This window comes from Corvus moneduloides, chromosome 23, assembly GCF_009650955.1.
Source record: "Corvus moneduloides isolate bCorMon1 chromosome 23, bCorMon1.pri, whole genome shotgun sequence".
Taxonomy (NCBI): Eukaryota; Metazoa; Chordata; class Aves; order Passeriformes; family Corvidae; genus Corvus; species Corvus moneduloides.
The window spans coordinates 5,192,096-5,217,137 of record NC_045498.1 but is presented as its reverse complement, the minus strand read 5'-3'; the positions used below and the strand labels follow the sequence as shown (position 1 = coordinate 5,217,137).

Sequence of the window (25,042 nt, the reverse complement as noted above, 5' to 3'; positions counted from 1 at the left end):
TTTTTGGCAGCACAGTCAGTGTCAGAGCAGGCTGTGCTCCCTGCCTGGGGCTGGGCGTCCCGGGAGCCACCGGGAGCCCAAATCCCCCCAGCAGTGCCAGATGTCCCCACACCACCTCCCCTCCATCCCTTGGGGTCATGGCTGTGTTTGGCTGGCAGCTCAACGAGGCGCTTGTGCCATCCCTGGCTGCTCTCCCGCTTGTCACAGCAGTGGGGTGACCATGGCATTTTGGGGGTGACATCCCTGGGGTGGCATCAATGGTGCTGTGCCGCTATCCCCAACCACACATCCGGCAGAAGCAGCTGGGATGAATCCATGGGAACTTCTGGACCCCGATTTGGGGACAAAGAGCCCTGCTGGAGGACAGGGAGGTGGCCCAGGGGTGTGGGGGAGGCCGAGGGAGGCATCCCCCTGCGCCTGCAGCCGCGTCCCCCGCCGAGCCCCGCACATGCCAGTTAATTTCACGCCAAGTGCTCTTGATGGATCACTTGTTATTTTTGGTGAGCCGAGCCATAAATTCGTGCCACCTCACTGCAGCAAGCTGGTAAGTGGGGACGGGAGAGCACCTCCGCCTGGCACGGTGGGGACACAGGCACCCTGCCTGCACCAGGGATGTGGCTCCCTGAGCTGGGGTCCAGCTGCCATCCCTGCGACACTTTTGGGGTGGCTGTGACGCAAGTTTGGGGGGCTGGGAGCGCGCTCAGTGATGCTCAACCATGTCTTGCCCTTAGGGATGTGCTGTGACTGCTCAGCATGGGGCCAGGCATCCCTGTCTCCCCCTGTAATGTCCCACGGTGGCTCGTCCCCATCCCTGTCCCTATCCCTGTCCCCTGTCTGCTCTCACCCAAGCGCTTCTCTCTTTTAGGCAATGCGGTCGAGGAGAACCAGAAGGTGAAGACCCAGTGGCCACGGTCAGCAGATGAACCCGGGGTCTACATGGCCCAGACAGGTACCAGGAGCAGGCAGGGGACACTGGTGACACTGGGCTCGTGCACTTGGGCAGGGGTGATGGAGATGGAGTGAGTCCCTTTAGCATCCTGCCCACAGACTGGCTTAATTTGCTCCATTTATATATTTTTTCCTCTGCACTTTCCTCCGAGGGTTGTAAAGCAAAAAAAAAAAAAAAAAGGAAAAAAAAAATCTATTAATTGTTTCGTTCAAATGTATTTATTTGGCAAATCCATCTCGGTAATTTGAGCGTGCTGCTCCCCCCTCCCCGGCCTCCCTGATTTATGGTCGGAGGGCTCGGAGGCGAGCGGGAGATGGATGGGCCCCGGCTCCGCTCCATGTGCCTGGCGTGCAGAATTCCTGGCCACACTCAGCTGCTCCCGGGGGTTCTGCCCCACTGAGAGCTCCTGGGCAGAGCATGAGTGACCCCAGTGGTGACCCTGTCCAGTTTCGGGGTCCCCGTGTGACACAGAGCAGCCCCAGCACGTTGTCACTGCCGTGGGTGACACGGAGCTCACATCCTGCCTGTCCCCAGGACAAATGGTCCCCTTTGGAGCCCTCCCCTATATATCCCTGTTTAATTTAAACGGATGGGCTCTGCTGCCGGGCAGTCCAAGAGCCTCAGAGACATCATCAACCTTAATAAGAGCGGCTTGTTGTAAATGTCAGTGTGTGACAGGGTGGGGAGAGGGAGCCGTGGAGGGCTGCCCGTGCTGCCGCTGCTGCTCGTGCTGCCGCTGCTGTCCGTGCTGCCCGTGCTGCCCACCCTGCCTGTGCTGCCCACCCTGCCCGTGCTGCCCACCCTGTCCGTGCTGCCCGTGCTGCCCACCCTGCCTGTGCTGCCCACCCTGTCCGTGCTGCCCACCCTGCCCGTGCTGCCTGTGCTGCCCACCCTGTCCGTGCTGCCCACCCTGTCCGTGCTGTCCGTGCTGCCCACCCTGTCCGTGCTGCCTGTGCTGCCCACCCTGTCCGTGCTGCCCACCCTGTCCGTGCTGCCTGTGCTGCCCACCCTGTCCGTGCTGCCCACCCTGTCCGTGCTGCCCACCCTGCCCGTGCTGCCCACCCTGCCCGTGCTGCCCGTGCTGCCCACCCTGCCCGTGCTGCCCGTGCTGCCCACCCTGTCCGTGCTGCCCGTGCTGCCCACCCTGTCCGTGCTGCCCGTGCTGCCCACCCTGCCCGTGCTGCCCGTGCTGCCCACCCTGTCCGTGCTGCCCACCCTGTCCGTGCTGCCCACCCTGCCCGTGCTGCCCACCCTGCCCGTGCTGCCCACCCTGTCCGTGCTGTCCGTGCTGCCCACCCTGCCCGTGCTGCCCACCCTGTCCGTGCTGCCCGTGCTGCCCACCCTGCCTGTGCTGCCCACCCTGTCCGTGCTGCCCACCCTGCCCGTGCTGCCCGTGCTGCCCACCCTGCCTGTGCTGCCCACCCTGCCCGTGCTGCCTGTGCTGCCCACCCTGCCCGTGCTGCCCACCCTGTCCGTGCTGCCTGTGCTGCCCACCCTGTCCGTGCTGCCCACTCTGCCCGTGCTGCCTGTGCTGCCCACCCTGCCCGTGCTGCCCGTGCTGCCCACCCTGCCTGTGCTGCCCACCCTGCCTGTGCTGCCCACCCTGCCCGTGCTGCCTGTGCTGCCCACCCTGTCCGTGCTGCCCGTGCTGCCCACCCTGCCCGTGCTGCCCACCCTGTCCGTGCTGCCCGTGCTGCCCACTCTGCCCGTGCTGCCCGTGCTGCCCACCCTGCCCGTGCTGCCCACCCTGTCCGTGCTGCCCGTGCTGCCCACTCTGCCCGTGCTGCCCGTGCTGCCCACCCTGCCTGTGCTGCCCACCCTGTCCGTGCTGCCCGTGCTGCCCGTGCTGCCGCTGCTGCTCGTGCTGCCGCTGCTGTCCGTGCTGCCCACTCTGCCCGTGCTGCCCGTGCTGCCCACCCTGCCCGTGCTGCCCACCCTGTCCGTGCTGCCCACTCTGCCCGTGCTGCCCGTGCTGCCCACCCTGCCTGTGCTGCCCACCCTGTCCGTGCTGCCCGTGCTGCCCACCCTGCCCGTGCTGCCCACCCTGTCCGTGCTGCCCACTCTGCCCGTGCTGCCTGTGCTGCCCACCCTGTCCGTGCTGCCCACCCTGTCCGTGCTGTCCGTGCTGCCCACCCTGCCCGTGCTGCCCGTGCTACCCACCCTGCCTGTGCTGCCTGTGCTGCCCACCCTGTCCGTGCTGCCCACCCTGCCTGTGCTGCCCACCCTGCCCATGGTGCTCACCCTGCCCATGCTGCCCGTGCTGCCCATCCTTCCTGCCCTGCCCACCTTGCCCATGCTGCCCATCCTATCTCCTGCCCACGCTGCCCACCCTGCCTGCCCTGCCCCTGCTGCCTGTGCTGCCCACTGCCCATCCTGCCCGCCCTACCAGCACCGCCTGCTGTGGATCCTGTCCCTCACGCCAGCTGTGATCCCATGCCTCAATCCCTCCTCCAGCTGGATCTGGTGCCGAGCCTAAAGAGCCGTGTGGCCTCACCTCACTGACACCCTCAAGGTCACCCCTGTCACCCACACCACCTCATCCTCACCCCTGTGCTCACCAGTGCCACCCACCCACCTCCTTGTCCCCTTTGTGGGGCTGCACTGGTGGCATGTCCCGTGTCCCCCCGGGCTCTCAGGCTCCCTGTCTCCCTCAGGGGACCCGGCGGCGGAGGAGTGGTCTCAGTGGAGCGTGTGCTCCCTGACGTGCGGCCAGGGCTCCCAGGTGCGGACGCGCTCCTGCGTCTCCTCTCCCTACGGGACGCTGTGCAGCGGGCTGCTCCGGGAGACCCGCACCTGCAACAACACCGCCACCTGCCCAGGTACGGGGGACACCGGGGACACCGGGGACACCGGGGACACCGCGGGGCTGAGCTGCCGGCTCCCCGCAGGGCTGAGCAGGCGGGTGGGGACAGAGGGACTGCGTTACTGGGACATCTCTGGGATCTCCTTTAGCTGCTGTGGTGGATGAGGAGGGTGGCTTGGCATGGTTGTGGTGCCCACCCCGTGCTGGGATGCTCCGAGCCCTGTTGACATCCCTCCATCCTCTGGAGCTCCTCTTGGAAAACCACAGGGGAGGTGTCTGGAGGGGGTGCCGTGCCCCCTGTGCCCGGTCAGCGGTGCTGCTGCCGGGGATTTGCCTCGGGAGCTCCTTTCCATCCTCTCTCCTGGCGAACTGTGGGCTCCTCCTGGATGTCCCCAGGACTGTGTGCGGGGGATTTGGAGCCTGGCATTCCTGACGTGGGGCAGGAGGGGGCTGAGCTGCTCAGTGCCTCGAGGCAGGTGACAGGCAGGATGCTGGAGGTCTCCCTTTGGTGTCCGTGGTGGTGTCCGTGCGTCTCGTGTAGGACACGGGAATCAGAGGGACCTCAGGGTGCCACAGTAGCAGCCGCACTGCTGATGCCTTTTCCTGGTCTTAAAATCAAGAGACACAGTTAGAAGGGGGAAAGGGATTTTACCTTGGTATTTATTTTAAGGACCCTTAGGTGCACACGTCCAGGTCGAATGCACTGAAATGCACCCCACCGAGTATGTCCCCAAAGATCGGGTATATCATTATAGGTGTTACTAATTAGCAGATCTATCAAAGATTCCCCAATGAGAGGCTCGAGTGAGCTCCCCCTCCCCAAGGAGCCTTCCCCTGGATGGTTCTATCTGAGTTTACAGAATGTGTTCTGGAGAGGACCTTGGGCTCTGGGGCACACTGATCCCTGGCTACGAAGCTTCTAAAATGTTGAGTCTCTCAGCTTGACAAACAAGTCCAAGAATGGAGGCAAAGAGCACTGAGAATACAGAAGTTGTAAAAAGGTATAACAGGGGTATAAAAGAAAAGGCAAAAAATCTTCATGGCATCACTGCCCTGTCTGAACCTGGGATGTTTCACGGGCTTTGCACCTCCAGGACATGCAGTGTCCACTCCCCTCCGTACCAGGGAGTGCAGCCCGATCCTGGCACTCCGAGGACATCGGAGCATCCTTTAGGATGGTCCCTGATCCTTTCCCGGGAGCGCTGAGCTCCCACGGATGCAAGGGGCAGATTGTGCTCTGTGTGCTGACATGGATTGGGGTGACCCGTGTGTGGCTTTGGGGGGGGATGTGCGCCGCCAGTGCCAGGACCCCAAAGGGGAGGCTGGAGCAGGGCAGGGAGCGGCAGCAGCACCGCTGCCAGCTCAGGGATTTGGGATGATGACGGGGCAGGCGGTGCCGGGGACCGGGCAGGGCATGAGGGGTCTGCCACGCCAGGACCCCTTGGTGCCAGGAGGAGGAGGAGGAGGAGGAGGAGGAGGAGGCTGGAGCTCGCGGCTGTGCTGTGTTGCAGTTCCCGGCGCGTGGGAGGAGTGGTCCCCGTGGAGCCTGTGCTCGGTGACCTGCGGGCGAGGGGCCAGGACCAGGACGCGGCGCTGCGTGGCCTCGCGGCGCGGAGGGAAGGCCTGCGAGGGCCCCGAGCTGCAGGCCAAGCCCTGCAATATCGCGATCTGCCCGGGTCAGTACCTCCCTCTCCCCACGCTCCTTCTTCCCGCCGGGAATGCCAGGAGACAGCACCGGATGAGTGCCAGGGCCACGCTCCCGGTGCTGTGAGGGATAGGTGGCACTGCCATGGGGACCTGGGACAGCCCGTGGGCACAGGGGTGCTGTGACGTGGGGTGCACCCTCCTGTCTCCGCTGGAAATCCAAGTGGAAAACCGGTGCCGTTGGCTGTACAGGGGTCTCAAGACCCCAGCGTGGGCAGGGGTCCAGAGGAGGGGGTTCTTTTCCTACCCATCTGCTGCATCTGGCACTGGGGTGGCACACGGACATTGTGGGACACAGGGAGGTGACAAATAGGGTCGGCTGCAGGGTCTGTCCAGGCGTGGGTGGCAGCGCTACATCTGTCCCTTCCTCCTGCATGCCAGGAGTGGCCGTGGTGGTGGCTGTGGGGTTTCTGTGGTGATGGACAGGGACACCATGTCTTGGATGGTGTCCCCATGGAGACCCCATGTGTGAAGTGGGGGGCTGGCAGGGAGTTCAGAGCAGGAGGGAGCTCGGGAGCTGCTCCTGCAGCAGGTCCGACAGGGATGTGGCACCTGTGGCACACGGCTTTGGCCACGGCAGCTCCATGGAGATGCTGCTGGAGCTCTTGAGCTTGGCAGGGAACGATGCCAGGGGTGTTGGATTTGGTCAAAAAGCAATGCCAGGGATCCTGAGTTTGGTGGAGAGTGATGCTGGAGCTTCTGGATTTAGCAGGACTGATGCCAGGGATGCTGGATTTGGCTGGAAGCGATGCCAGGGACGCTGGATTGGGCCAGAAGTGATATCAGGGATGCTGGGTTTAGCTGGAAGCGATGCCAGGGACGCTGGATTTGGTGGAAAGCGATGCCAGGCCTTCTAGATTTGGCAGGACTAATTCCAGAGATGCTGGATTTGGTTGGAAGCGATGCCAGAGATGCTGGGTTTGGCAGGACCCATGCCAGGGACACTGGGTTTGGTTGGAAGCCATGCCAAGGATGCCAAAACCGCTAAGTTTGATGGGAGCAACACCCAGATCCCCACTGTGAGCGTGTCCCTTGTGGTGCAGCCGGTGTGGGGGGCCAGTCCCAGTGACAGTCCCCCCACCCAGGACAGGATCCAGCCCTGCCTGTCCAGTCGGGCACAGGACGAGCCGGCACATCCGTAGGTTGGACCCGTTGCCCGGTGGTGGTGAGCCCGGTGGCGAGCCGGGGCCGCGCGGCCGAGCGGCCGCTGTCCAGTGGGAGCTGACGGCGCTCTCCTTGTCCCCGCAGTGGAAGGGCAGTGGCTGGAGTGGGGCGCCTGGAGCCGCTGCTCCGTCACCTGCGCCAACGGCACCCAGCAGCGGACGCGCAAGTGCAGCGTCTCGGCCCACGGCTGGGCCGAGTGCCGGGGGGCCCACGCCGACGCCCGGGAGTGCTCCAACCCCACCTGTCCCAGTAAGGCCCCGCGCGCTGGGGGGGAGCGGGGGGACGGCCACGCAGCGGGGCGCGGCACCCAGCGCGGCCCAGCCGTCGCGCCGCCGCGGTGTCACCGCCGGTGACACCCGGGGTGCTGGCAGCCCCCTCCGCTGCGGGGGAGCAGGAGCCTGAGGGTGATGCCAGGGATCACCGGGCACGTCTCAGCTGGAGGAGTTGGGGCTTGGCGCTGTTCTCCGAGCGGGTCGCGCTGGGGACCCGTCGGTGCCAGGTGGCTGCGGGTTGTGCCGTGCTTGGGGCGTTCAAGCACGAGTGATCTCTCGCGTGTGCACATGGGGCTGGGGACGGCTCTGGGCATGGGGGACACTGGGCAAAGGATGGACCATGAGGTCCTCATCGTGTCCTTTGAGACGCTCCTTGTTTTTTGGGAGAGGCGGTGGCGTCGGTGCCGTGGTGTTTGTGGATGGTGGCAGGGAGTGAGGGGCATCTGCACCAGGATGCCAGTCTGCTCTAAAAGAGATTTATGGCACCGATCCATGGATTTCACACCCCGCGGGATTTCGGCTCCCAGCGCGGGGGGCAGCGCCGATGGTGCCCCATCCCCGTCCCCGCGGGTGCCGCTCTCCCTGCACTCAGCCGGGTGTCCCACAGTGTCCCCATCCTCACAGCAGACAGCAAGTGGGGTCCTTGGAACCACTGGAGCCTCTGCTCCAAGACCTGCGACACCGGCTGGCAGCGGCGCTTCCGCATGTGCGAGGGCACGGGCATGCAGGGCTACCCCTGCGAGGGCACCGGCGAGGAGGTGAAGACCTGCAATGAGAAGAAGTGCCCAGGTATGGGGTACCCCACACCCCAGCGCCCCTCACCCCGCATCTGGGCAGTGCTGACCGCCCTCTTTACCCCCAGCCTACCACGAGATGTGCAAGGACGAGTACGGGATGCTGCTGACCTGGAAGAAGACGGCTGCCGGGGAGATCATCTACAACAAATGTCCCCCCAATGCCACAGGTGACACCAGACGCTCCCCAGGCTGGAGTAGGGCAGGGGGTGGTGGGTGGCATTGGGGTTGAGCCACCTGGAGCAGGGCAGGGAGTGGTGGGTGACATCAGGGACGAGCACCTCCAAACCCCGGGGGCGATAGGTGGCATGAGGGACAAGTGGCCCAAACCTCTCTGACCTGGAGCAGAGTAGGGGATCGTGGGTGGCATTTGGGTTGAGCCACCCCAGAGCCCCAGGGGCAGAGGGTGACATTGGGGTCGAGACACCTGGAGCAGGGCAGGGGTGTTGGGTTACATCAGGGATGAGCATTCCGAAACCCCTCTGACCTGGAGCAGCACAGGGGGCTGCGGGTGGCATTGGGGTGCTGGGAGGTGATTCCAGTGCCAGCCCCAATCCCAAATCTCTGTCACAGGGTCTGCCAGCCGCCGGTGCCTGCTGAGCCCCCATGGGGTTGCCTATTGGGGTGTGCCCAGCTTCGCCCGCTGCATCTCCCATGAGTACAGATATTTGCATCTCTCAGTAGGTGCCCGCTCTGGCACGGCCCCTTCTGTGCCCTGTCCCCCTGACAGCCACATCACTTCTCCATCTGGGCACCACGTTGGGAAACTGAGGCAGGGCTCCCTGGGTGGGTTGGGAAAGGGGACCCCACCCAAGCTGTGTCCTTGGGAAATGGTTCTTGGGATGGGAAGGTTCCCTCAGACTCCCATGGAATCCCCTGTGGGGTGGGAGCAGGCATCCCATCTCAGAGCTGGAGGGGGATCCTGGTTGGAGTTGTGTTTCTATGTCCTTGGGAAAAGGCTTTTGGGATGGGGAGGATGCCCCCAGACCCCCCGGGATGCCCCCAGACCCCCCTGCATGTCCCCAGACCTCCATGAACTTGGACTAAGGCCCCAATCCTAGAGCTGGAGTGTTCGAGTTGCATTCCCATGTCCTTGGGAAAAGACTTTTGCGATGGGGAGGATGCCCCCAGACCCTCATGGATGTCCCCAAACCCCTGTGGACCCCCTCACCCCTCACATCCCACAGCCGCCTTCATTAACACAATTAGCTCTGCAGTGTCCCCCCGGGCTCTGGGGGTGATAAGGGACACTCAGCAGCGCTGGGAGGTGACACCGCTTGTCCCCACTCCGTACCAGCTGCGGGAGCACCTGGCGAAGGGCCAGCGGGTGCTGGCAGGGGAGGGCATGTCCCAGGTGGTGCGGAGCCTGCTGGAGCTCATGGCCCGCAAGACCTACTACAGCGGGGACCTGCTCTTCTCCGTGGAGATCCTGCGCAACGTCACCGACACCTTCAAGAGGGCCACCTACATCCCGTCCTCCGAGGACGTGCAGGTAGCGGGCAGGGGGACAGCGAGGGTCCCCTCCCCGGGGAGGTGGCGGTCGGTCGGTCCCCAGCCCCCAGCCCCGCTGAGCCCCGTCCCCGCAGCGCTTCTTCCAGGTGGTGAGCTACATGGTGGACGCGGAGAACCGCGATAAGTGGGAGGATGCCCAGCAGGTGAGTGGCACGAGGGGATGGTGGCAGCTGGGATGGCCCCACCATGGGGGTGTCCTCACTGCGGTGGCGCATCCCGGTGGCTCCGGAGCTGCTCCCGTCTCCCGCAGGTCTCTCCTGGCTCCGTGCACTTGATGAAGGTGGTGGAGGACTTCATCCACCTGGTCGGGAATGCGCTGAAGGCTTTCCAGAGCTCCCTCATCGTCACGGACAACCTGGGTGAGCGGCAGGGCGGGCGTGGGGACCTGAGGGGAGGCGGGAGCGGGAGGTGACCGCTGTGTGTCCCCTGGCAGTGACCAGCATCCAGCGGGAGCCCGTGTCCGCTGTGTCCAGCGACATCAACTTCCCCATGAAGGGCCGGCGGGGGATGAAGGACTGGGCCCGCAGCTCCGAGGACAAGCTCTTCATCCCCAGGGAGGTGCTGAGCCTCGCCTCGGCCGGTGAGCAGGAGTGCCCAGGCAGGCGCACATCTGGCAGCGTGCACATCTGGAGGTGCACGCACATCTGGGAGCGTGCACGTCTGGAGGCGTGCGTGTGCTCGAACGTTCCTGCACATCTGAGATGGCGCGCACGCGTGCGCCTGCACATCTGGAGGTGTGCGTGCTGTGGGCGTGCACATCTGGAGCGTGCAGGTGTGCGCACGTGTCTGTGAGCCTGCGCATGGCAGTGCACATCTGGGAGAGCGCAGGCGCGTGTGAGCCTGCACATCTGGAACTGCGCATGTGTGCGTGAGCCTGCACATGGCAGTGCACATCTGGGAGTGTAGAGGCGTGCACATATGTGAGTGTGCACATCTGGAGCATGCAGGTGTGCGCACGCCTGTGTGAGCCTGCACATGGCAGTGCACATCTGGGAGAGTGCACACGCGTGTGAGCCTGCACATCTGGAGGTATGCACATGTGTGCACGTGTCTGTGAGCCTGCACATGGCAGTGCACATCTGGGAGAGTGCACGCGCGGGTGAGCCTGCACATCTGGAACCGCGCGCGCGTGTGTGAGCCTGCACATGGCAGTGCACATCTGGGAGTGTAGAGGCGTGCACACGTGTGAGTGTGCACATCTGGAGGTATGCACATGTGCACACGCGTGTGTGAGCCTGCACATCTGGAACTGTGCACGCGTGTGCACGTGTGTGTGAACCTGCACGTGAGTGCACATCTGGGAGTGTAGAGGCGTGCACGCGTGTGAGCGTGCACATCTGGAGGCGCGCACGCGTGCACACACGGGAGTGCACATCTGGTGCAGATGTGGGCTCACATTGACACACCCATGAGCTGAATCCCCGGGCGCGTGCAGGTGAACGCCTGCGCTCTGGGGCTGGGCGTGCGTGCCAGCGCACATCTGGGCGCACATCTGGCAGCCCCGTGCGTGCCCTGCGTGCCCCCTCCCGTGTGTCACCGAGCTCGTGGCTCTCTCTGCAGAAGCGGAGGAGTCGTCGCACTTTGTCATCGGGGCAGTGCTGTACCGCACGCTGGGGCTCATCCTGCCCCCGCCCAGGTGAGTGGTGCCGCCCGCGGTGTCCCCTGCTGTCCCCCGGCCTGTCACAGCCCGTGTCCCTCCCCTCAGGAGCCCCCTGGCCGTCACCTCCAAGGTGCTGACGGTGACGGTGCGCCCGCCGACCCGGCCCGCGGAGCCGCTCGTGCTGGTGGAGCTGTCCCACATCATCAACGTGAGTGTCCCGTGTCATCAGGAATGTCCCTTCCCATGGCACCAGTGGGAGTGTCCCCCTTCCCATGGCACCAGTGGGAGTGTCCCTCTCCCATGGCACCGTGAATGTCCCTTCCCACATCACCGAAGCGAGAGTCCTCCTCCAATGACACCAATGTGAGTGTCCCCCTCCTCATGTCATCACCCTTTCCACACCAGCGTGACTGCTCCTGTCCCTCATCATCACTGAAAGTGTCCCCTCCCACGTCACTGTGAGTGTCCCCCCTCTGTGTCATCCACACAAGTGTCCCTGTCCCACGTTGGCACCGTGAGTGTCCCCTCCCACCATGTGTTGCCCTTCTTCATCATCGACCCTCCTGTGTCACCAGCGAGTTCCTTCATCACCACCACGAGTGTCCCCTTCTCCTCCCACGCCATCGATGTGTCACCCTCCTGTCCCATCGCTGCGTCACCTCCCGGTCCCATGTGGGTCCCTCCAGCCTTGTCACCTGCAGGCACTGAGAGCCAGGCAGGGACCACCAGCTCCAAGTTTGTGGCCACAAACTGGTCCCTGTGCCCACAGTGGGGACATGCCGGCCCTGGCACACCACGGGGATGTCCCCAAGTGCCACATCTCCTCGTGGGGTGGGGGTAAGGCTGGGGGGGAGCTCTAACCTGTCCCTGTGTCCGCAGGGCACGTCCCACCCGCAGTGTGTCACCTGGGACTACTCGAGGACGTGAGTGAGGGGCAGGGACACAGGGACACCCTGGTGATAGGGCAGGCTGGCAGTGCCAGGGGGCTGCTGGGAGGGAGTGGGAGAGGGGGTGGGAGCATGGATTGGAGCAGGGATGGGAGAAGGGATGGGAACAGGGATGGGAGAAGGGATGGGAACAGGGATGGGAACAGGGATGGGAACAGGGATGGGAACATGGATGGGAGAAGGGATGGGAGAAGGGATGGGAGCAGGGATGGGAACAGGGATGGGAGCAGGGGTGGGAGAGCAGGGGTGGGAACAGGGATGGGAACATGGATGGGAGAAGGGATGGGAACAGGGATGGGAACAGGAATGGGAACATGGATGGGAGCAGGGATGGGAGAAGGGATGGGAACAGGGATGGGAGCAGGGATGGGAGAGCAGGAATGTAGAGCAGGGATGGGAACAGGGATGGGAGCAGGGATGGGAGAGCAGGAATGTAGAGCAGGGATGGGAACAGGGATGGGAGCAGGGATGGGAACAGGGATGGGAGAAGGGATGGGAGAACAGGGATGGGAGAAGGGATGGGAACAGGGATGGGAGCAGGGATGGGAGAGCAGGAATGTAGAGCAGGGATGGGAACAGGGATGGGAGCAGGGATGGGAACAGGGATGGGAGAAGGGATGGGAGAACAGGGATGGGAGAAGGGATGGGAGAACAGGGATGGCAGCAGGGATGGGGAGCAGGGATGGGAACAGGGATGGGAGAGCAGGAATGTGGAGCAGGGATGGGAACAGGGATGGGAGAGCAGGAATGTGGAGCAGGGATGGGAGAACAGGGATGGGAGAGGGGATGGGAACATGGATGGGAGAGGGGATGGGAACAGGGATGGGGAGCAGGGATGGGAGCAGGGATGGGAACATGGCTGGGAGAAGGGATGGGAGAAGGGATGGGAGAAGGGATGGGAACAGGGATGGGGGAAGGGATGGGAGAACAGGGATGGCAGCAGGGATGGGAACAGGGATGGGAGAGCAGGAATGTGGAGCAGGGATGGGAACAGGGATAGGAGCAGGGATGGGGAGCAGGGCCGGGGAGCCGGGACCATCCCTTCCCGTATCCCAGCCCCACCGGCACGGGTGAACTGAGCTCCCACGGGATCGATGTGGCCCCGGAGCCGCGGGGCCGCCCGCGCCAGGCTGCCAGATGTGATTTGTTAGTGCTGGCAGGAATGAGGGAAAGTAGGGCAGGAAGGGGGGCGGGCAGCGCTGCGGGGTGGGGGAGGGCACTGCCAGCCCCCCTGCCCAGGTACCCGCGGGTCACTGGTTCCAGTTCATCCCCCAAACCCGTGGGGAGGTGTCGGCTGTGATGAGCGTGGCAGGTCTCAGCCCGGCCCCAAGGACAGTCCCCAGCTGTGCCACAGACCCAGTTCCCGGTTTTCCCGACGTGCTGGGAGCTGGGGCTGCTCTCCCCGGGCATGGCAGTGTCACCCCCCTCGCTGCTCCCTCGCTGGGGGGGTCCTCATGGTGGAGGGGTCCCCATGACAGGAGGGTCCCCAAAGACGGGAGGGGTCCCCATGGCAGAGGGGTCCCTATAGCAGGGGAATCCCCAAAATGGGGGATCCCCGTGGTGGGAGAGGACCCCATGGAGGGAAGGTCCCCATGGAAGGAGGGGCCCCACAGGGAGAGGGAATCATCACCCCCCCCGGGAGAGGACACAGGTGCCAGGGGGCTCTTGGGGCTGCTCCTGCCTGTCCTGGCACTGCCCCTGCCCCTCCCAAACCTGTGTGGGATGATTAAACCTGAAGCCTTTGCGCTGCACCGCTCCCAGCAAGATCAGCCCGGGGCAGGGATCCCCTGGCAGTGCCTCCCCGCCTGCCGTGCCTACCCCAAGGCAGGGCCAGGAAGGGGTTAACTCCGGAGAGGCGCGAGGGGCTGCGTGTGTTTGATCATTTCAAATTGCTCTCCCTCGCTCTCTTCCCATTAATCAGGGATGCTGGCTTGGGAAACTGGGACACGGAGAGCTGCCAAACCCTGGAGACCCTCCCGGCGCACACCAAATGCCAGTGCCGCCAGCTCGCCACCTTCGCCGTCCTCGCCCAGCTGCCCAGAGACCTGGTAGGGGACAGCGTGGGGACAGCCACGAGCCTGCTGGGGACACGCGATGTGGGTGGGGGGTGATCCCCGGGCTGGGGGCGGGGGTCCCTAAGGGAGGGTGGGGATGGGCAGGCGGCATTTCCTGCTAGGACGAGGTGGGCACTGGACGGTGAGGGTGTCCCCCACCAGCCAGGGGAAGGGTCCCACCCCCCCCAGCACCCCCAGCAGGGTGGGTTTGTGTGGGCAGGGGGTTGCCACAGTCCCTAGAGCTCCATACGGGGCACTGCCGTGTGCCAGGAGGGGAGGGGGCATCCCTGGCCCCCCGCCCCATTGCTATTCCGCCCGCGTCGCCCGTTGGCATGGAGATGGGCACGGGTCCCCGGGAAGGCGCCTTGGATGTGCCACCGCTGCCACTGACCCCCTCTGGCACTCGGGGGTCCCCAGTGAGGGGGTGGAGGGCCCAGAGTGGGCAGGGGGCTGGCAGAGAGCAGTGGGGAGGGTGGGGGGTGGGCTCAGCCAGTGCCCACCGGTGTCCCCACAGGCCATGGACCCCTCGGGGACGCCGTCGGTGCCACTGATGATCGGCTGCGCCGTGTCCTGCATGGCCCTGCTGACCCTGCTGGTGATCTACGCGGCCTTCTGGAGGTGACCCGAGGGCACCTGGGGACCTGGGGGGCACCTGGGGCTCGAGGCTGTGTGGGGAGGGGGTGACAAAGGGGGACGCGGCACCGGGAAAGGCTCAGCATCAATGGGATTAATGTGGTGGGAAGGGAAAACCTGGGTGGGAGAAGATGCTTGGGTGGCCTGGCACTGTCCCCGCCCCGGGACAGCACCCATGCAGTGGCAGCACGGGACATGGGACAGGGACATGGGACAGGGACAGGGACATGGGACAGGGACAGGGACAGGGACAGGGACATGGGACAGGGACAGGGACAGGGACAGGGACATGGGACAGGGACATGGGACAAGGGACATGGGACATGGGACAGGGACATGGGACAGGGACAGGGACAGGGACAGAGACAGAGACATGGGACATGGGACAAGGGACAGGGATATGGGACAGGGACATGGGAAAAGGGACATGGGATAGGGACATGGGACAGGGACAGAGACATGGGACAGGGACAGGGACAGGGACATGGGACAGGGACATGGGACAGGGACAGGGACAGGGACAGGGACATGGGACAGGGACATGGGACAAGGGACAGGGACAGAGACATGGGACAGGGACAGGGACAGGAACATGGGACAGGGACATGGGACAGGGACATGGGACAGAGACATGGGACAAGGGACAGGGACATGGGACAGAGACATGGGACATTGGACAAGGGACAGGGACAGGGACAGGGATATGGGACAGGGACAGGGACATGGGACAGGGACATGGGACAGGGACATGGGACAGGGACAGGGACATGGAACAGGGACATGGGACAGGGACATGGGACAGGGACTGGGACTGGGACAGGGACAGGGACATGGGACAGGAACATGGGACATTGGACAAGGGACAGGGATATGGGACAGGGACATGGGACATGGGACAGGGACATGGGACAGGGACAGGGACATGGGACAGGGACATGGGACAGGGACATGGGACAAGGGACAGGGACATGGGACAGAGACATGGGACAGGGACAGGGACAGGAACATGGGACAGGGACATGGGACAGGAACATGGGACAGGGACATGGGACAGAGACATTGGACAAGGGACAGGGATATGGGACAGGGACAGGGACATGGAACAGGGACATGGGACAGGGACAGGGACATGGAACAGGGACATGGGACAAGGGACATGGGACATGGGATAGGGACATGGGACAGGGACAGGGACAGGGACAGAGACAGAGACATGGGACATGGGACAAGGGACAGGGATATGGGACAGGGACATGGGAAAAGGGACATGGGATAGGGACATGGGACAGGGACAGAGACATGGGACAGGGACAGGGACAGGGACATGGGACAGGGACAGGGACATGGGACAGGGACATGGGACAAGGGACATGGGACATGGGATAGGGACATGGGACAGGGACAGGGACAGAGACATGGGACAGGGACAGGGACAGGAACATGGGACAGGGACATGGGACAGGGACTGGGACAGGGACAGGGACATGGGACAGGGACATGGGACAAGGGACATGGGACATGGGATAGGGACATGGGACAGGGACAGGGACAGAGACATGGGACAGGGACAGGGACAGGAACATGGGACAGGGACATGGGATAGGGACATGGGACAGGGACAGGGACAGAGACATGGGACAGGGACAGGGACAGGAACATGGGACAGGGACATGGGACAGGGACAGGGACATGGGACAGGGACATGGGACAAGGGACAGGGACATGGGACAGAGACATGGGACATTGGACAAGGGACAGGGATATGGGACAGGGACAGGGACATGGGACAGGGACATGGGACAGGGACATGGGACAGGGACAGGGACATGGAACAGGGACATGGGACAGAGACATGGGACAGGGACATGGGACAGGGACTGGGACAGGGACAGAGACATGGGACAGGGACAGGGACAGGAACATGGGACAGGGACATGGGACAGGGACATGGGACAAGGGACAGGGACATGGGACAGAGACATGGGACATTGGACAAGGGACAGGGATATGGGACAGGGACAGGGACATGGGACAGGGACATGGGACAGGGACAAGGATATGGGACATGGGACAGGGACATGGGACAGGGACAGGGACAGGGACATAGGACATGGGACAGGGACTGGGACATGGGACAGGGACAGGGACAGAGACATGGGACAGGGACATGGGACAGGGGCAGGGACATGGGACAAGGGACGTGGACAGGAAAAGGGACATGGGACAGGGACATGGGACATGGGACAAGGGACAGGGACAGAGACATGGGACAAGGGACAGGGACATGGGACAAGGGACATGGGACATGGGACAGGGACAAGGGACAGAGACATGGGACATTGGACAAGGGACAGGGACATGGGACAGGGACATGGGGCAAGGGACATGGACAGGGACATGGGACAGGGACATGGGAAAAGGGACTGGGACAGGGACAGGGACATGGGAAAAGGGACAGGGACATGGGACATGGGACAGGGACAGGGATATGGGACAGGGACATGGGACAGGGACATGGACATGGGACAGGGACATGGACAGGGACATGGGACAGGGACATGGGACAGGGACAGGGACATGGGACAGGGACATGGACAGGGACAGGGACATGGGACATGGGACAGGGACAGGGACATGGGACAGGGACAGGGACAGGGACATGGGACAGGGACATGGGACAGGGACATGGGACAGGGACAGGGACATGGGACATGGGACAGGGACAGGGACATGGGACAGGGACATGGACAGGGACATGGGACAGGGACATGGGACAGGGACAGGGACATGGGACATGGGACAGGGACAAGGGACAGGGACAAGGGACAGGGACAGGGACAGGGACATGGGACAGGGACAGGCTGGCCCCCCCGCCCCATGCCGCTCCTGCCGCAGGTTCATCAAGTCGGAGCGCTCCATCATCCTGCTCAACTTCTGCGTCTCCATCCTGGCTTCCAACATCCTCATCCTCGTGGGCCAGTCCCAGATGCTCAGCAAGGTGGGTGCCACCACCCTGCCACCACCCTGCCACCACCCTGCCACCCTCGGAGTGGGGTCCCAGGCCACTCGCTTCGTCCCCTGCTGGCTCCCAGCAGCAGATTGGATTTGGATTAACTCGATCCCGGGATTAAATCCCCCGCGCCGGTGGCTTTGACACAAACCTCGCCGGGCGTGGGGGTTTAACCGCTGAGATGCCGGGCACGTGGCCGCGTCCCCCTGATGTCCCCGTGTCCCCACCCCGCAGGGTGTGTGCACCATGACCGCCGCCTTCCTCCACTTCTTCTTCCTCTCGTCCTTCTGCTGGGTGCTGACCGAGGCCTGGCAGTCCTACCTGGCGGTGATCGGCCGGATCCGGACACGCCTGGTCAGGAAGCGCTTCCTGTGCTTGGGATGGGGTAAGAGCCCGGCACGGGTGAGAAGGGGACACCCCTCGCCCCTCCCTGATACCCCCCAGGCTCATCAGAGGGGAAACTGAGGCACAGGGGATGAAAGCAGACCCAGGTGTCTCAGCTGTGGCAGCCTCAGGCCACGGGGAGCTGTCAGAGGAGCCCCATCGCTGTCCCCACCCCTGGGGTGGCGTTGAGGGGACAATGCCACCTTCTTCCAGCTCCTCCAGCCTCGTGTCCCCCCTCTCCAGGCTTGCCAGCCCTCGTGGTCGCTGTCTCTGTCGGCTTCACTCGGACCAAAGGCTATGGGACAGCGAGCTAGTACGTGGGGACAGGGGACACGGGGCGGGGCACGGAGGCTGCTGCGGGCTGGCTGGGAGCTGGGGATGGCGACAGGGCCATCCCCTGACACGCCACCCACGGTCCCCTGCAGCTGCTGGCTCTCTCTGGAGGGCGGTTTGCTCTACGCCTTCGTGGGACCTGCTGCTGTCATCGTGCTGGTGAGCTGCCCCCGAGCCGTGGACCCCCCAAAACTCACCCGGGGGGGGGGGGGGGGGGGCTCGTGCCAGCTGCTGCCGCGGGCAGGGGGGCTCCGTGCCAGCCCTGAGCCCGCCCTCCCGCAGGTGAACATGCTGGTGGGCATCATCGTCTTCAACAAGCTCATGTCCCGCGACGGCATTTCAGATAAGTCCAAAAAGCAGCGAGCTGGGTAAGTGCCCTGCACCCCGCGGGGGGGGGTCCCCGGGGCCGCCCCCCGCCCCCTGCGCCCTGCCGGGGGCTTGGCATGGAGGTGCCCCGGCAGCGGGCTGAGGGCGGGGCAGATTTCACCGCATCACTGGGCGGCGGGGGCCAAGCCCGGGGTGACCGCAGCCCCTTGTTGGGGGCTGCCGGAGGGGCAGAATTTGGGGGGCAGCCATCCCCTCTCCTTCCCTCGGGGAAGGGGGGTCCGCAGGCCGCAGCTCCCCCTCCCTGCCCGCCCCCTCCCCTGCCGCTTGGCCACCCCCCCTCGCCATTAACAGCTGCCGCCCTCGACTAACCCGGCGCTCTCTCTCTCTTCTCTCTCTTTCTTCTCCTCCTCCCATTCGCTTCTTGCCTGTGTCCGTCCATCCATCCCTCCATCCATCCCTCCATCCATCCCTCCATCCCCCCCCGCCCCCTCCCCGCCGTCCTGCCTTGCTCCCCCCACCCTCTCCCCGTGCCTGCATCCCCCCCGCGTGGCCCGGTCCTGGCCGCGGGGCGCCGGGGGGGCGGTGGGCTCGTAGCTCCAAGCCCCCCCCGTGCGGCAGCCTGCTGCTGAAATGCACCAAGTGCGGCGTGGTGTCCAGCGCGGCCATGACCTCCGCCACCGCCAGCAGTGCCATGTTAGTGCCCGTCCCGCGCCCGCCGCGCCCCCCGCCCCGAGCACAGCGCGGGGGGACACTCTGGGCATCGCCCCGGGGGGGTTGGGGACGGGTCAGGGGTCCCCAAGGGGAAGGGTGACGCTGTGTGCTCGGGGCGGGGTGCGCGTGTCCCATCACGTCTGCATGGCATGGCTTCCCATGGCAGGTCACCTCATCGCTGGGGTTGGGGGGCTCTTCTGGCCTGGGGGTGGGGGTACGCGCTCGGGGGTGTCCCCGGGACCCTCTTCCCGGCGTGTGAACTCCAGAGGCTGCCGAGGTCCCCGCTCACGGGGGTTTAGTCACGACAGAGGCAGCCCCGAAATTTACTGCTAAAATAAAAAGAGAAAAAAAAACCGTCCCCTCTCTGCTGTTCTGGTGGCCGCGGGAGGGTGGCGGTGGCCCCGCGTCCCCCCCAGCACCCTGTGGCTGTGTGGGGAGAGGGACACACCTTGGGGGGCTGGAGCCCACAGGTCCTCTCAGGCCTCAGTTCCCGGCTTGGGGACACCGAGGAAGAGGGGACAGCTGGGTGACACAGCCCCAGCCATGCTTGTGGGGCGCGGGGCAAGGCTCGGGGGGCTGCTGCGGGGGCGGAGGGCGGTGCTCGGGGGGCTGTCCCGGGGCAGCTCCGCCCCTCGGGCTCACCCCGGCCCCTCTCTCCCTGCGCCAGGGCATCGCTGTGGAGCTCCTGCGTGGTCCTGCCTCTGCTGGCGCTGACCTGGATGTCGGCCGTGCTCGCCATGACCGACCGGCGCTCCATCCTCTTCCAGGTCCTCTTCGCCGTCTTCAACTCCGTCCAGGGCTTCGTCATCATCACCGTGCACGGGTTCCTGCGCCGAGAGGTGGGGCGGCCCCGGAGGGGTGCCGGGGGACAGCCCTGGCCGCGTGGCCGTGACCGGCTCTGTCCCCGCAGGTCCAGGACGTGGTGAAGTGTCAGATGGGGGGGTGCAGGAGCGAGGAGAATGAAAACTCGCCCGACTCCTGCAAGAACGGGCAGGTGCAGATCCTGGTGAGTGGGTCACCCCTGGAGACCCCGCCGCTGCCTGTGCCGGCCTTGGTGCTTCATTTCCCCGTCTCTCTCCCTCTCTTTCTCTCCTCTCTCTCTCGCTCTCCCCCCTCTTTCTGGATTTTTATAGACAGATTTTGAAAAGGACGTTGACCTGGCGTGTCAGACAGGTGAGCTCTCCTCTGTTCTCACCGTGCCACACCTGGGAGGGACAGGCAGCACGAGCCAGGGGGTCTCTCCGGTGTCCCCACCCTCCGTGGGACCCCCAGGGCTGGCTCTGAGCCCGCTCCCTGCCCACAGTGCTGTTCAAAGAGGTGAACACCTGCAACCCCGCCACCATCACTGGCACCTTGTCCCGCATCTCCCTGGACGGGGACGAAGACCCCAAGCTCAACACCACCTCGGAGGGAGGCCTGGGCTTCTCCAGCCTGCCCGGGAACATCCCCCCCGCCAGCATCCTGGTGCAGGTGCCCAAGATGACGCCCAACGTGGTGGCGGGTCTGACCGAGCTGGGCGAGCCGCCGGCGCAGCAGCTCGGCCTGGAGGCGCCGGGTCCCGTTTACCTGTGCACGGAGAGCAGCCTGCGGCCCCTGGAATACGGCTGGATCCGGGCTCCCGAGCCCCCCCGCGAGAGCGACTACATGATGCTGCCCCGCCGCACCGGCAGCCTCAAGCCCTTCCCCCGGGACGAGGGGACGCTCGGTCCCGGCGCAGAGGAGGCGGTGCCCGGCGGGACGGGGCGCCCGGCGGCCGAAGGGGATGCTTACCCCGGTTTTGTGGCCGTGGATCACGTCAACGTGAACCTGAACCAGCCCTACGCGACGGTGAAGGCTCCCTACGGCCTCCAGTTCAAGCAGCACCCCACGGTGCGGCAGATCCTGGCCTCGGAGCTGTCGGAACGCAGCCGCACCATGCCCCGCACGGTGCCCGGCTCTGCCATGAAAGTGGGGTCCCTGGAGGTGAGCGGGGGGCTGGTGCCTGTGGACACTCGTGTGGGGAGGGACGTGTGTGCCAGGACACGTGTGCACGTGTAGGGTTGCATGAATTCCCCCCGTGCTCCCCACTGGGCATCTCACCCTTGGTGGGATGAGCTCCGTGTCCCCAGCCGGGCATAGATTGGGGCTGGCATGAGCCCCCAAACCTTGTTTCCCCTCACCCCGGACCTGCAAAGACCTTTCCCTTTTCTTCTCCATCTCCTCCCCCTGCTCCTGCCTGTCCCCCTGCCAGAGGAAGAGGTTGCGGTACTCTGACCTGGACTTCGAGGTAAGTCCTGCCGTGGAGGTGTCACCGGTGCCATCGTGGGGGACTGACGCAGTGTGTCCCCACTCCCTTTGCCCCGCTGGCAGCTCCTGAGCTCTGAGGGGTTTAGACCAGGCCGTAACAAGCGCTGGCTCTGGATTAGAACACCAATGATGAGCGTGGAGTGGGCTCTGCTGCTTGTCTGGGATGCCCCAGGAAGGCAGGGAGGGGGACAGGGATGGGGACAGTGCCGAGGGACAGCGGGCAGCGCCGATGGCCACAGGCTCTGCTCTGCCCCCGCAGAAGGTGATGCACACACGGAAACGCCACTCCGAGCTCTACCACGAGCTCAACCAGAAATTCCACACGCTGGACCGGTACCGGGCTCCGTCCACCGGCTCCTCCAAGGTGAGGTCCTGGAGGCCCCACCCTGCCCCTGATCTGCACCCTAGAACCCTTCACCTCCTCCTGCATGGACTGTGGCACCCCGGGGACGTTGTGGGCACCCAGGGGCGCTGCCGGGGCTGAGCGCTGGGCTTTTTCCGCAGCGAGAAAAGCGGTGGAGCGTCTCGTCGGGAGGCGGGGACAAGAGCACGGCCAACGTAAGTCCTGGAGCCCCCTCGGGGGTTGTCCTACCCCATCCTGGGCGGGACTGGAGTGACTGTACCCCGGGGCAGTGGGACAGAGCCACAGCTGCCCCTCACCCCGCAGGATGTGACCAGCCCCGAGGAGCAGCGGCCGAAGGCTCCGGCCGCGCCGCCCAAGCCATGGAGCACATTCAAGGCGATGACACTGGGCTCGCTGCCCAGCGCCCAGCGGGACCGGCTGGAGCTGTGCCGGGCAGACTGGGACAGCCCCTGCGGCGGCCTGGACGCGGCCGACGGCGACTTCCAGACGGAGGTGTGAGCCCCGCGCCCATCGCCGCCGCCTCCGTCCCGTGCGCGGCCCCGCGAGCCGAGACGCTGGGTTTGCTCCGTGCTCCGGGGCAGCCGGGAGGTCCCTGCCCGGCCGGAGCCGCTTCCCTCCCCCCGGGAGAGCCGACTCCCACCCGTCCTCGCCTGGTTCCTCCTCCTGCCACCCCCCGGACGCGGGTGCGGAGGGGACCCGAGCCCTCCCTCCTCCCCCCACCCAAAAATGCTCACCCACGCTCACGCCTGCACCCCCACCCCGGGGCAGGACCGGCCGTCGAGGCCCTCAGACCTTCGTTCTTTTCTACCGGGATGTTTCTTCACGCCGTGCACCGTGTGCACGCGAGCGGCCGCTCCCTGGGACCTCCCCCCCCCACCCCGGGACCCCCGCGGCCGCCCCCTCCCAGCCCTCCCCACCGTCCCCACCCCACGGGGCAGGTGCTGTCGTTGTTGGAAATAAAAGTTCACTCTCTGTGGTGCCGTGGGGCCGCGGCCGCCGCCTCGTGCTTCGCCTGGGGGTGGCTTCGCCCCTGCTCCGTCTGCACCCCCCTGCCCACAAAATCCACCGAGTAGGGCTGATCCTGCAGCCACGCGTTGCAAATGAGTATCTGATCACGGGAGCCGGGAGCAGTAATTAGATCGTAATTAATCTGTGAGCAAATTAGGAACTTGGGAGGCAATCGCCGCGCGGAGCCGCTCCGGGTGGGCTGCCCGGCGCTGCCGGAGCATCCCGGCATCCGGAGCTGGGGGACCTCGGAGCAGGAGCTGTGTGAGGAAAGCGCTGCTGGAGGAGAGGACATCTCTGCCTGGTGGCTCTCAGCCCATCTGGGATGAGAGATTTTGATCCATGGTGGGGATCACGGCACCAAAACCCTCCCACTGCAGAGTGCTGTAAGGTGCTGGCTGTGCCGTGGTGCGAGCAGATCCTGGTCGTGGCTATTCCTTCCCTCTGGGAAAAGCCTCTCGGGCTTCCTGAGGACTTCCTTTGGACAGGACAGGCTTGGAAAGAGCAAATGACGCTGCCTGGCTTGGGCTGGTGGCCGCTGCCCAGTTTGGACCATGGGACAGGACAGGAGATGTTGCTCCCAGCCCCCCCACGCCTGTGCCGGGACACTGGGACAGGATGTGACCCTTGGAGTGGGGGGGTCTCTCCCCAGCCCCGAGGGACGGCCCAGTTAAGATGGAAGCGCCGATTTAAATTTCATAACCCAGTTCATCCCAGCAGCGCCCAGTTTGGGTTTGAGGCGTAGGAAGAAGCCAGCTGGGGGTTCCGACGCGGTGATGGGAGTGAAGAGGAAGGGATGGAAGGAGCCAAGTCCTTCCACAGCCACCTCCTAGGGGGGATCCAGCTGCACGGGGAGGGGGCTTGCACGAGCGTGGGGGCTTTGGCTGCCCATGCCAGGGGGACAGGACTGTGGGTGACAGTCAGGGGGCTGCCGTGGGGCTCAGTCGTGGCTCCCAGCCCCATGGAGGGCGTGGGTCAGGGACACCAGGTGTCCCCCCGCTGGTCCCTAATTCTGCTGATAAAGGCAGCCACATCCTCCGGCTCTGGTTTTTGGGAGCCACCACGCACTGGGATCCCCCTGCCCCCTGCTCTGGGGGATGCGGGGCCCGCTGCAGCTCCCTTCCTCTCCTTCCCAGCCAAACACAGCCGCGAGAGGCAGAGTCAGGGTTTCCTGGGGCATCTGTTGGCAATTAGCAGCTTTCATTACTCATGGAGACGCCAGATGGGGCGAGGGAACGGAGCCCGGGCGAGAGGCACAGGCTCGTGGTGTGTCCCGGCATAAGGGACAAGGGACAGCCCCCAATCCTGCGGGATGGGGGGTACAGGGTGGGTCAGAGGAGATCCCGGAGCTCTGGAGCCATTTTCCATCTGCAGCTCCCGTCGGAGCCAGGCTGTGTCCCCCCAGCGCCAAAAATGTGCGGTTTGGGGGGCGGAAATGATGGAGAAGCGGCTCTGAGGCTGCGCGGCCGCGGGGGGACGGGAGCTCCCCGGAGCTTCGCCCTCCGCGAAAGAAATCTCTCCAAAAAGAGGCAAAAGTGCTGTTCTAGCACCGCGGATTCAAAGGGCCCAGCGAAGCTGGAAAGAATTCCTGCAGGCGTTTTCCTTCCCGGCTGGAATTAGAGGGGGCGAGGGGGGGGGGAATTGTGCCTGGATTGGTGCAGGAATTAATGCTGAACCGCTGAAATCCTCGCCGCAGGAATTCCCTCCTGTGCCTTGTCCAGGCCAGCAGCTGCCTGCGAGCCAACGTGGTCCGGACGGCGTCATCCCAACCCTCATTCCCGGGATTTGGGGAGCCTTTTTTTTTGGGGGGGGGGGGGGAGGGGGGGAAGGCTGAGCTCGGTGTGGGAAGTGGGGAGCCCCAGGGTAACACAACCGCCGCGGTGACGCTTCGGGCTCGGAGGCAAAATTATCTCCAGCCCTAAAATTGTCGGGCTCTGCTCCGGCTCGTGTTTCTTGGCAGGCGGCGTGGCAGTTTCTTGGAAGCACAGCGTGCCTCTGCTTTTTCCGTGCTGGGATGGTGGGCAGGGGCTCCAGGATCCTGCTTTCCATCCCCCCGCTCGGCGCCGCTCCAAGGGAGAGTTCTGGGGAGGCGGGATCCAGCTTCTTTTTCCCCTCTGGAAACGCCGATCCCGTGCACCGGAACAGCGACGGGAAGCAGGAGCTACGTGGAGCAGAGTTTTCCACGCTGCT

The 25,042-nt window shown here is 64.8% G+C and overlaps 1 protein-coding gene across 12 annotated transcripts in view; it reads left to right on the top strand.

The window, feature by feature from the left end:
* ADGRB2 (adhesion G protein-coupled receptor B2) overlaps window positions 1-22,720 on the top strand; it is a 64,034-nt gene extending 41,314 nt beyond the window's left edge. For 5 of the 12 annotated variants that reach the window (XM_032132437.1, XM_032132438.1, XM_032132428.1 and 2 more), the window contains exons 3-32: window positions 866-949; window positions 3,604-3,768; window positions 5,264-5,428; window positions 6,705-6,869; window positions 7,517-7,681; window positions 7,755-7,856; window positions 8,260-8,366; window positions 8,984-9,178; window positions 9,273-9,341; window positions 9,449-9,557; window positions 9,632-9,778; window positions 10,759-10,834; window positions 10,904-11,006; window positions 11,678-11,721; window positions 13,667-13,793; window positions 14,314-14,417; window positions 17,328-17,430; window positions 17,677-17,827; window positions 18,070-18,139; window positions 18,252-18,318; window positions 18,442-18,527; window positions 19,081-19,179; window positions 19,865-20,036; window positions 20,108-20,203; window positions 20,331-20,370; window positions 20,501-21,159; window positions 21,428-21,463; window positions 21,743-21,847; window positions 21,988-22,041; window positions 22,151-22,720. In XM_032132437.1, the coding sequence (XP_031988328.1) occupies window positions 866-949; window positions 3,604-3,768; window positions 5,264-5,428; window positions 6,705-6,869; window positions 7,517-7,681; window positions 7,755-7,856; window positions 8,260-8,366; window positions 8,984-9,178; window positions 9,273-9,341; window positions 9,449-9,557; window positions 9,632-9,778; window positions 10,759-10,834; window positions 10,904-11,006; window positions 11,678-11,721; window positions 13,667-13,793; window positions 14,314-14,417; window positions 17,328-17,430; window positions 17,677-17,827; window positions 18,070-18,139; window positions 18,252-18,318; window positions 18,442-18,527; window positions 19,081-19,179; window positions 19,865-20,036; window positions 20,108-20,203; window positions 20,331-20,370; window positions 20,501-21,159; window positions 21,428-21,463; window positions 21,743-21,847; window positions 21,988-22,041; window positions 22,151-22,345 (3,860 nt within the window). In that variant the 3' untranslated portion in view covers window positions 22,346-22,720. Of the gene's footprint in view, window positions 1-865; window positions 950-3,603; window positions 3,769-5,263; window positions 5,429-6,704; window positions 6,870-7,516; window positions 7,682-7,754; window positions 7,857-8,259; window positions 8,367-8,983; window positions 9,179-9,272; window positions 9,342-9,448; window positions 9,558-9,631; window positions 9,779-10,758; window positions 10,835-10,903; window positions 11,007-11,677; window positions 11,722-13,666; window positions 13,794-14,313; window positions 14,418-17,327; window positions 17,431-17,676; window positions 17,828-18,069; window positions 18,140-18,251; window positions 18,319-18,441; window positions 18,528-19,080; window positions 19,180-19,864; window positions 20,037-20,107; window positions 20,204-20,330; window positions 20,371-20,500; window positions 21,160-21,427; window positions 21,464-21,742; window positions 21,848-21,987; window positions 22,042-22,150 lie in introns of those variants that run through there. The other 7 variants (XM_032132429.1, XM_032132430.1, XM_032132432.1 and 4 more) reach the window with 7 other exon arrangements.
* Window positions 22,721-25,042: the final 2,322 nt, after the last annotated feature.